General features: G+C 29.2%; 1 protein-coding gene across 1 annotated transcript in view; it reads right to left on the reverse strand.

Annotated features, from left to right (window-relative positions):
* The window catches only part of LOC136072053 (uncharacterized), a 96439-nt gene that overhangs the window by 45349 nt on the left and 38990 nt on the right, over positions 1-12100 (reverse strand). Inside the window, exons 13-18 of the mRNA XM_065820109.1 lie at positions 11649-11839; positions 11153-11269; positions 7972-8133; positions 7747-7896; positions 7232-7486; positions 4729-4893 (exon numbers count right to left, since the gene is read on the reverse strand). Coding sequence (XP_065676181.1) covers positions 4729-4893; positions 7232-7486; positions 7747-7896; positions 7972-8133; positions 11153-11269; positions 11649-11839 — 1040 coding nt within the window. The remainder of the gene's footprint in view (positions 1-4728; positions 4894-7231; positions 7487-7746; positions 7897-7971; positions 8134-11152; positions 11270-11648; positions 11840-12100) is intronic.

A 12100-nucleotide genomic window follows, 5' to 3' on the forward strand; every position in this document is an offset into this window, starting at 1 on the left:
GAAGATGAAGAGTAGGTGACTCATCGAGTACATCACGGTTCATAAATATAGGAAGATCTAAACTATTGCGATAACGATTGGCTGAAAAAATTGAGTTTTATCTGAATTAAAGTTCACCAGCCACTGTGAGCCCCATGCTGTAGCAGAAGTGAGATCCTTTTCAAGCTCAAATGCCCCCTCCAAGCAATCAGAAGGTGATGGTTTCTTATCACGACAAGAATAAATGGTAGTATCATCAGCAAACAATGCCACCTTAGATGTGAGAATATCTGGAAGATCATTAATGTAAATTAAAAAGAGTATAGGGCCAAGGATAGAACTTTAAGGAACCCCTGAAGTTACAGAATAAGAAGAAGAGTGTTGTCCATCGAGGACAACTTTTATGCTACGATTGGAAAGGAAGGATTCAATGATCTTAAAGATGTTGCCGGATACACCATAAGAAGAAAGCTTATGGAGAAGACCAGCATGCCAAACTTTATCAAAAGCTTTTGAAATGTCAAGAGCGATGGCCTTAACCTCTCCACCTTTATCTAATGCACAATAAAACCTATCAGTTATTACTGTTAGCAAATCAGCTGTAGAACGAGAAGATCGAAATCCATATTGATGGTCAGAAAGTAAGTTATTAGATTCAAGATGAGAAATTAAGTGTTTGTTAATTAAAGATTCAAAAACCTTGCTTATGATAGGAAGAAGACTTATGGGACGGTAGTTAGACGAATCGGATCGCTCTCCAGAACTTTTGAAGATAGGGATAACAGATGCCGCTTTCCAGCAGGCTGGAAAGCAAGACTCTGATAAGCACTTGTTGAATAGTTTTGAGAGTATAGATGACAGCTCTGGAGAACACTTCTGCAAGACAATAACAGGTATGTTGTCCGGGCCACAAGCTGTAGAAGAGTCTAGGCAGGAAATCACTTTAGATACAGATGCTGGAGTGATATGAATGTCAAGCAATTGATCAACCTGTTTGTTGGTAATATCAGGTCGAACGCAACTAGTGGAATCAAGAGATGATATTGATGAAAAGTTTTTTGCAAACAATTCGGCTTTGTCTTTAGGTGAGGTGACAAAGTCTGAACCATACAAGAGAGGTGGAATTATAGATTTGCCTTTATTATTGATATTATTAAAGATTCTCCAGAAGTCTTGAGAGCCTAATTTTTGAGATGAGATACGAGATTTCATGAACTGAGAATAGCGGGTTTTGGCTTTAGACAAAACCTTTTTACAATTGTTTCTAGCAGTAATAAACAGACGTCTGTTTTCTGGAGAATTGTTTTGCTGATAAATATGGAAGTAACAGTTTCGATTGGCAATCGCAGCAGCACAGTGTGAAGAAAACCATGGAGGAGAGTGAGGCTTGACCTGGAATCATCGAGAGGGAATAAAAGATTCCATGCCAGCCTGAATCCACGAAGTTATGTAAGAAGCACATTTGTCGACAGGAAGACGAAAGATTTCTACCCAAGGGCCATCACAAAGAAAATCACAGAAAGAATCCCAGTCAGCTTTACTGTAGTTGTAAGCGGTTCGATAATAGGGTGATTCAGGTGATGAAGAAGAATAAGATATTAGTTTTAGAGAGATCAAACTGTGATCAGAAGCACCTAAGGGTGAATGTGGAGAAACTGAGCACTGACTAGGATCAGAAACAAGACATAAGTCGAGTAGAGAAGGTAAATGATTCGGGTTGTCTGGAAAGCGAGTTGAAAAGTTGACTATTTGAGTTAGGGATTGAGAAAGGCAAAAATTGTGGGCTTTAATGCCTGCCGAATCACTGACACTAGAGCCAAGCCATTCAGAGTGGTGAGCATTAAAGTCACCGACAACAACTATATTAGCTGATGGATAAAGAGAGAGGGCTTGGTCAATATGATCGGAAATAACATCAAAAAGAGTGCAGTCTTGAGATGAAGGAGAGCGATATAGAACAAAGAGAAAGGCAATAGAGTGAAGTGGTGCTAAACGAAAGCACATAAAAGAATTGTCTGTGGATTTAAACCTAGTTTCACGACAAATGGGTGAATTCTTTCGAATGTAAATGCCGAGGCCAAGCATGTGACTATTGGAGTCTTTACGAATTAGAGGAAGATAACCATCAACACTAAGATCACAAGATGAAACAGCCGAACTCAAATTAGTCTCACAAAGAGCAAGTAGGTCTGGTGAACTTTGCAAGAGATAAGACTCAACAGATGAAAAGTTACTTCAAAGACCACGAATATTAGTGAATGATATGTTTAGAGAACTTGGTGATGATGATGGTTTTTTGTGTTTTATAGTTTTTGGTACTTCATTCATCTATAATTAGACTCAGAACACCGCTTAATAGTCCAAGCAATTGCCTCATTACTACTAATAAACCCTAAGCGGTAACAAAGGGCTCCAAATGTGGCCTCCGCAATACACACCAAAAGTACAAACAGGGACACCATCCATGCGCAACATGGCACTGTTAATACTTTGATATTTTTCAGCTGTTGATGGAATCAGCCTCTCTGAGAGCTACCACAGAGTTCGGGAAACCTGACTACCAGCCGGCCTCAGAACCATAAAACTGAGTTTTAGAGCTGTACCCTCATTAGGAGATAATAGAATGAGTTGCCTAGTCATAAAAACAGAGACACAAGCAAAACCCATCCATTGAGTCAAGAAGATTCAGCATTCAACATCCTAAACTGGAAACAATGTATTAAAAATACATCTGCGCCAGCCTAATAGATGAAGAAGGGGTGCGAGGCTGGTCAACAGATAGAATCTGTTTACCCCTTAAGTCTTTGCCTAGGAGGCCTTCTACAAGACAGTAGCCGGGTGCATTTAACATCTGCCCAAGATGAGTATTTTGATCGAGACACCATCTCTAGCCTTTACTCAACCAAGAGCCCCAAGGCAGGGGGAGTTTTAAATCGAAGTTGGCATCTCCTAGCCTTTGCCTAAAAAGGAGTATCTTACAAGGCAGCAGGAATTGCTATAAAAAACTGTTTTTAATGCACAATTTCACCATATAACAGTATACCAGTAGATACAAAATGTATAAATATTTTTCATTGGGATATTTAAAAAACAAGATCAATTTAAATTACTTGATTTAAATTGCATATAATTTTTTTATAAATGATTTAAATTGTGTATAAATTCCTGATACAAAAAAGACCATTGTGCTGAAAAAAAAAGTTAAGCATGTACTACTAAGGACTTAGGGGGGATGTAAAACTTAAGTTGTAGAAAGTGTATTTTCCATTAAGTCATACTTTTTTACAGATTTGCCTTGTAGCTCAAGTATAAAAAAATTTATATACCTAAAAAAATTGGTTAATTAAAACGGCTACAAATTGCAGTTTCTTTACCATTAAAATATTCTGGCACTAAGCTTTATTGCCATCTTGCTTTTATTGGAAAAACAAGTCATAAAATTGAGCATTAGTTGATAACATTAGAAATTATTTAAATTGAATTGAATTTAAATGATATAATAAAAATTTATTATAGAGACTAAAAATATTTAAAAATCAGTTCTAATTTTAGATATTCTGTAATACGATTTTTAAAATTACAGCAAACTATCAAATTTTTATTGCATTTTGGATAACTGCTGAATAACTGAGCTAAGCCTTTCTTACAATATAACTTAATGTCTACACCAATATAAAATCTTTTATAACAGCCTTGTACAATTTTTTTTTTCTGTAGTAATTTATGACACTACAGTCAAGGAATCTTTTTTATCTTTTTGTATTTACTTTTAAATGTTCTTAAAACTCTATGATGAAACACAAACCTTGAAAAACAAGGAAACTGAGAAACAATTTGAGAGGGGTGCAATTATAGATTTGGTTTAAACTTCGTATCTCTAACTTAAAGTTTGTATCTCTAACTTGTATCTATGTATCTCTAACCTGAAAGCAATAGTGTGCAGTAATATGGTAAATATCACTGATAATCATAAAATGCATTTCATTAGCATTTTATTTGATGAATGCAAAGCTAATGTAAGACATTTTATAGTAGTCAGTGATTTGCTTTATGATAAACTATGTTGATTTATGATAATTATGATAAGTTATGATAAACTGCTCTTCAAGAAATTTTAAAATTTTAAAACCACTTATGTTAAGAAGTTTGAATACGCTGTATTCAAACTTCTGCAGTTCACAATCAAAAGGTTCAAGGTTCAAATCCAGGCTATATCTCTGAAAGTACTGCCCTCAACCTATTTTTCCACACATTACCTTATGTACACACATCAATTTTGTTTCACATGGTTTTTTTTTTTTTTTTTGAGTTTAGGTTTGAGTTGTAATTAAGTAAAAAAAAAAAAAATTTAAAATTGATTAACCTCATTAACTGTAGTGGCCTCCTCTGGAGCTTTCGGGAGGTAAGTTAAATTAATAAAAAAAAAAAAATTGGCTATACTGTAAGAAAATCAAGCAAAACTATAATTTATTAAAACTAAATATTAATTAATGAAACCTTAAAATTATAATATTCTTAAATTGGTTTAATTAAATGATTCTTAATTAAACCAGTAAAATAAGTATTGAAATATATGAAAGAAAAAAATAATATGCATAAAGAAACTTGACAAAAGTATTTTTTTATGATTGTAAAAATTCATTTTTTTAAATACTTTAATAAGTTATCTTATAAAAAAGTTAAATAACTGAGCTCTATTTTATTTTATAAAATTTAACCAACAAAGCAAAAAATCTAAAAAAAGTTTACCATTTCCCCAGTCATTGATTGGATCAAAATCTGCATCCAAATAAAATGTACCAGTTTTCCAGTTAAACTTTATTTCACACTTTATTTTATAACTCAAAAAATTTAAAGATCCTTTAAATTGAAATCCAGGTGGTATAGATATGCCAAACTCTTTTATTTCTTTTTCTAAAAATAGATATGTTTTAAAATATATTTTAAACAATCACAAACAACAATGTTGTCCAAGAGAAAAATAAGGAAAAGGCAACAAAAAAAACTATTGTGTTTATAAGTTTTGCAATCTTAGAGATACAATTGTCTCAGAAATACAAATTGTCTCAGAGATACAACTACAGTATAGAGTACAACTGGTTCAACTGACTAAGCAGAAGGACATGAGTGTGACTGGCTGTGAATTTTCTCCACTTCTAGCAATACAGTGCATCTTAAAGGTGTATACATCTAAGGTGCATCACCAAAGAATTATAAAAAAATTATATGCGATACGCGTTCTGAGTTTCATAATGTATAGCAGTTGTTTTTAAGCAATGAAAATTGATAATAACTGGAAAAAAATTTTAAAAAAGTTGAAAATGTGCCAAACTTCTTAAAGATAAGAGTTGAAGCAATGATTTCACATAGAAAATAGAAAAAATTACTGTATATGATGGTTGAATCAGAAAAGATTTAGATGCTTTAATTGTTCAGACCATTATGATGAAGATCAATCATCATCTAGAAAGTTGTAAGTTTTAAATAAAAAAAATATATAAGGAAAGAAATAAGTAAGTTTGGAGAGAGAATGTTACAGATAATACAAAAAAGCTTCAGTAAAAGAATATGTTCATTATTCTTTAACTGAAACATTGTATATTTGAGAAGCACCATTATGAGAAATTTCCAACCAGATGTCAATGATGATGATGATGATGATGATGATGATGATGATGATGATGATGATGATGATGATGATATATTTAAGGGGTAGTAAACCCTTATCATGTTTAAATGAATGTTTTGAATTATTGCAAAACTATTGGATGTGTACAAAAATTTTGTACATCCGTTAGCTTTACAATAATTTTTTATTTTTTTTAAACAAATTCTTTTTTTAAACTTTTAAAGTTTTTTTAAAACTACTTAACATATTAAATCTACATTTAAATTTTATGCACACATATATAGATATGCATGTGTACTGTATATTTGCATTTCAAGTTTTTATTTTGTGCTGTTAAATATAAAAAAAAAAAAAAAAAAATCCAAAGAAAATATTCATCACTGCCTGCTATATGAGTAATAAATGAGGCATTCTTCTAGAAAAGCCTTTTGAAATATTAGTTGTACAATAGCTCAGGCCTTTGTGTTATATGCTACAGTATCACATTGATATAATTGTTTCAATAAAAATAACTATAAATTATAAGATAAAATTAGGCTCAAACATCTTTTGGAGTTAAATCTTAGCCAATTATAAAGCTAATTTAGAGCAACACATGGCAAACTGCACTTTGCTTGGCAAGTACTCTTGGGTGTTGCCATATTACTATTTCATGCTATCTCAAACAGCTTGGTTATTGCTTAAAATAAGGTGTTTGGTTTCCTCATGATTTCACTCTGAATTAGCAAAATCACCATTTATATATTTGTACTTTTCTGCTATCCATAAAGCTTGTTGAGTTGGCTGAACAATGTTATAACAGATAAATAATAATAATTGTATTATTCTGCATTAATCACACCAGAAAACATCATTGACTCAGCCCTACACAAAAGCCAATATTGACACCAAAACCTGAACTAACAAAAAAAAAAGTTTAAAGTGTGGTGGGGTAAAATAGACAACTGTCAACTGCAGTTGTCTATTTTGCAGTAATACAACTGTCACTGTAAATGTCTACTTTGCTTAACTAGAAAAGCTTAACCAAAAGCTTTCAACTGATTGTCAAGAGCAACACAAAATTTTTTTTCTCCATGACAATGCTCAACCACATAAAAATTATTGGAATTTAACTGGAAGATATTATTTCATGTGCCATGTTCACCTAACTTTGCCCCAACTGATTGTTACTTTTTTAATTTGCTGAGAAACAATATACATGGTAAAAACTTTGAAAACAAGAGTCAAAGCACACCTAAGTGACATTTTTGCCTCCAAGCCTAGAGTTCTATTCACAGGGCACTCACTCTTCACATATTTGCATCTATTCTTTGCATGTTGGCAAACAGTCATAGACAATAATGAATCTATATAATTGATTATGTTTTATTTGTTTATATTTTTTTATTAAAATAATAAAAATGCAAAAGTGTCTAACTGTTTTTGCACACACCCAACACACCCATTGTATGTAAAAAAAAAAAAAAAAAGTCAAGAGCTTAGTCTTAAATGGGCCTTTTAATAGTTTAAAACAAATTTATCTAAAAAATGATTTTCATGTCTTGAATTTTATCTTGAATTATTGTAACTTAAGTTTAAAATTATTAGAAAAAATATAACAAAAACAATGAATAAAATACATACCGTTCAAACCAAGATTTAGAGAAAAAAGTAGTTCTCCATAAAAACCACTTTCTCTGATGACCTGGGGAAGAGCCATGTTGATACCTAGTTGTTTGAGAACATTCTCTACTGTTAAATCTTTTCCAAAACTGCGAGCATAGAAGTAGTTATTGGATGGATCAGTTGGATCTACTCCCAAATACCCTTCAAACTTAAATCGATCTTCAGCTTTACCTTCAGCTGGTGCATAACCAATATATATTGCTGCTCCAATTTCTATTTTAAAAATGCAAAAAATTTAAAGTCTTTAAAATTTCAACATTTATCTAACTACTTTTTATAATTAAAGTGTTATTTTAACAAAATATTTAAAGGTTTTAAAAATAATTTAAAATACTGCTACTAATAGTAATAATAATGATGATACTGCTTTTAAAAGCCAAGAGTAAGATTAAAATTTGTCAACCTTATGCTAACATTATACTTGTTTATACTTTTACATTTACATAACTATTTAAAAATACAAATTGATTTACCTATTGTAGGTAATGCAGTTTTTAAATCTAGTCCAATTTTTAGCAATAAATTTCCAATAGCAAGCCACTCAATATTAAACACCTTCTCTATCATTCCTGTAACACTACCACCTATATTAAGCTTTCCACATAAATCAATACCAATAAAGCCTAAACATAAATTTTAAAAATTAACTTCCTTTAAGTTTATAAGCAAAACAAAAAAGTAGTAACAACAAAGTTCACCTGCAATAGTTAGTTTTGGATCTTTAACATGAAATTCACATCGAATTTCGATTTTATTTTCTCGCCCTATTTCTACTATAAGTGATACCTTTTTGAGATCAACATTTTCTGATAGTGGTATGGTGACCTCAAGACTAGCAGTTATCTTTACATATCCAGTGGCTAAACATGTTTGTTATTAATATTAAAAACAAAAGAAGAAAAACCCAGATTATGAGTGCACATAGGTATACTAAACATTAAGGTATGGATAAGTAAACATCAGGCTATGGACATCTTTAAGAAGTTTAATATAAAAATATCAAAATAGAACAAGATAAATATTCTTGAGAATGATTAAAATAGATTAAAATAATTATTCTTGATTTATCATGCAAGTTACAAGTCAACACCTAAAACATAACATACTAATGTTAACAATTCAATTTTGGGTTAATTTTTATAATGAAAACTTTTTAATTATATTTAATTATCTATACCGTAAAATCGCCTAAGTTCGGTCACCATGTAACTTCGGTCATTTAAGAAAAAATATAAAAAAAGTATGCAAAACTTAAATTTTACAAAAACCCAATTTTTTTTTTGCTCAAATAATATTTGTAATTAGTTCGTAAATATGAGCCTATAAAAAAAAATAATAATGTTTATATACGACCTGCTGAAATAATTCTTTAGCAAAACAACAATTTGAAAAAGTGCATACTATTAAAATCTAAAATAAGCAAACTATTAAAATAAATGATCAAATTTAATCTTAGTAATATTAAGAATCACCAAATTAATTACATTTACAAAAAAAAATTATTAATTTTTGAAAATTAACTACTCTTTTTATAAAAATTAGTGAAATTTTGAAATACTCTAACTTTAGTCATTCATGGATAAACAACGAAGAAGACAATTAGCAGTAATATTGTGAAATGTTAATAAGTGTTACGAATGTAAAATTTACCGGTAACTTTACCTGTAAATTTACCAGTAAATTTTGACATTTTTAAAATGTCACACCATGATATTTTATTTGAATAAAAAATTTGTTCATAAATTCAAAATTAACTGATGGTTTTTTGAGTTCTAAAAAATGTCAAGCTTGTGATATTTTGTTTGGAGATAAAATTACAGCTCAACAACAATTATGGATGTGTTACAAATCCTGTTGCAATTGGTTGTGTGGATCTTGCTATTCTACTATGGTCAACAATATGTGCAAGAATTGCCAATTAACATACAAAGCTCATTTAAAGCAATTTAGTATTTTTTTGTTAATTGAAAAAACATTTTTAAATTAATTTTAAAATATATTTTCAATTTTATTAACCAGTGGCGTAGCAAGTGTGATGATGGCCAAAGTAATAAAATAGTTGAAAAACTACAATAAAAATTAAAAATACTACTACTTTTTTTAAAAAGGTCTTTTTTTTATGTACTCCTTTTTGTTTTCTTTGGTACCCCGAAAGATTTTTTTTTTGAGCTCGGAGCAACGCCCTCCTTAGTTACTGGTATTACCTGAATTTATTTTATAATTTTTCAATAAAACAATATTTAAAAATTAGTTTTCATTATTTGTGACGTTAAGTTTGTGACATGTTATTAGTATTTATATAATGGCCGAACTTACAAGATGGTATTGAAAGTTTGGTCAAAGTAGATGTTTTCATTTTTAACTAAATATTGAGTACTAATTCTTACTTTTAATTTTTTTTTTATAATATCAATTATTAATATAATTTTTTGTAAGCTTCAGGAAAAAAAATTGAAAATTTTTTATTTATGTGTGATAAATAAATGTTCAAAGCTTAAGTGATCAAGTTTAGGCAATTTTATGGTATTTAATTTTTGTAATGAATCAACTATTTATTTATTTTTCTATTGAACAAACTTTTAAACAAAGCTTTAGAAGTTCTGAAACTTAAAAACTTCTTAGTAACTTACAATGTCACAAATTTATACACCAATCTCTTTAAGAAACCAAGTTTAAAATTATTGACCAAGTGATAGTATTGCAACAGACTACCACTTACATCTGTTCTAGCAAATTTAAAAATGATTTAAATTTTAAAATGAAGTTAAGCCATTGTTATACAAGTGCAATATCAACACCATATTTTCCTATACTCCAGTCAGAAAACGATGCACCTGTTTTTCTAGACTACATCTATAAAAGATAACTTAATCTCATTTACCATGGAAAAAAAAAGAGAAATTATATAGTTTCATAAAAACTTCTAAAAATTTTACGAAAACTTTAGTTAATAATATCCATTTATGCGGTTTCATCTCTTTTCCACAAAGTAAATTTTATTAAATGCTTCATTGACATTAATTTTCTCAAAAAGAACATTCATCTGTACATTCATAATTTATACTATATAGAACATTCATCTGAACATTTATACTATATATAAATAAAATCCTAAATCCTTAAATATATAAAAAATTCTTCTAACTCGAATCTGAATCTGAAAACCAAGTTGTCATGAAAAGGACTTTCAAAAAATCAGAAATTTTAAAAAAATTTCTAATATTATGGTTCAATAACAAAACAAACAAGAGAGTACTGCATAATGTATGCACAAAATGAGGCATGCATTATACAACAAAAGGGCATAGGGTTAAATCATTGCCTATTAAGTCCACTTACTCAAAAAATAATTTTATATATATATCAAGCCACAAACAATTATTTATAAACAAAAAACTTAATAAGTTACATGAATGAGGTCCAGATTATAACACTAAGTTTTACATGGTTTATTATAAAATGAGATAATATAACATAATATTATATAAAGATTCCTGAAAATCAATTTAAAAACTGAAATAGTATCAATGCACATGCACAATAATACCAAAAAAATTATATAAATTATTATTAGTATGAAACTCAAAATTTGTTAAAATTATGAAGTTGTTACATAAAATATAACCAATGGTTTTATTGGCACCATTGGAATAACCAATGGTGCCAATAAAATGTTACTAATAATGTAAACAATAATGTTGTATTATCCCTAATTAAGTTTAAAATAATTAAGAATACTACTGCTTGTATTAAGACTTGTAAGTTCAGTATTATGCTATTGTAAATGATATAAATTATACTCTTTAGGCATTTTTTTTTTTGAAATTATATGCATACAAAAATAATAAAACAGACATTTTTGAAAAAAAAATTAATTACTAAATTCTCCTTCAAGAACTATCTTTGCACCAATACCAATTTTTTCTGTGAGAAACTCGCAAACAGCATCTTTACTGCAGTCATTAGTTAATTCAAGTGTTGCACGTATATATAAACCTAAAAAAATATCAATCCTTATTTTCTTTGCTTACATTATATGAACATAGTTTAGCTAATAATTTTAACTTATAGCACATATTTTTTTATAAACTTATCGCACATAGTTGATATAGTAATACAATTTTCTATAATTTTCTAATACGTAAAGAAGAAAAGAATGGACAAAAAGAGATGGACTAAATGGTGAATTTTAGATGAAATGGACTAAAGAAGTATGACAAAACTTTAAAATAAAAGAAATGCCCATAAGAGATTCTTATTACTACTTGGAGAGTGTCAGCAAAACAGATTTCTATAACAGTAGTAAGAACCCCAATCCCACTTCACCACTTGTTAAGGAACTCCAGAGTTATTATCTTGAATTTTAAATAAAAACCTTTTTTTATTTCTATGTCTTTTAATTCTGAGATTGCATCAAAATGTGTTTTTTTCTTAGTCACTTGTGAATCAGTTGCATTCTTTTGTTCTTTCTCTGAATCCTTATCTCTTTTATACCTAGACGGCTTCAAATGATTTGCATGATGATTAGTCACTTTGGAATATTTTTCTTTGGAAAACTTTAAAAAACTGTAAAGATAAAAGTTAAAAAAAAAAAAATCAAAAACCACAAATTTAAATGAACTTGTAATAAAAAATTGTTAAATAAAAAAATACAAAAGTGAGTGTATAATGCATGCACTAAACAGGGCAGAAACTTAATAACAACAATAGGGTGTAGGGTTAATTTAATCTCTATCAAAATGATGTAGGGTTAAGTTTTTTAATTTCTATCAAGTCTATTAATTGAGTTATAAGTATTATTTAGCACCTTTATTTTCTTTAACTAAA

Source organism: Hydra vulgaris, chromosome 15 (genome assembly GCF_038396675.1).
Source record: "Hydra vulgaris chromosome 15, alternate assembly HydraT2T_AEP".
Taxonomy (NCBI): domain Eukaryota; kingdom Metazoa; phylum Cnidaria; class Hydrozoa; order Anthoathecata; family Hydridae; genus Hydra; species Hydra vulgaris.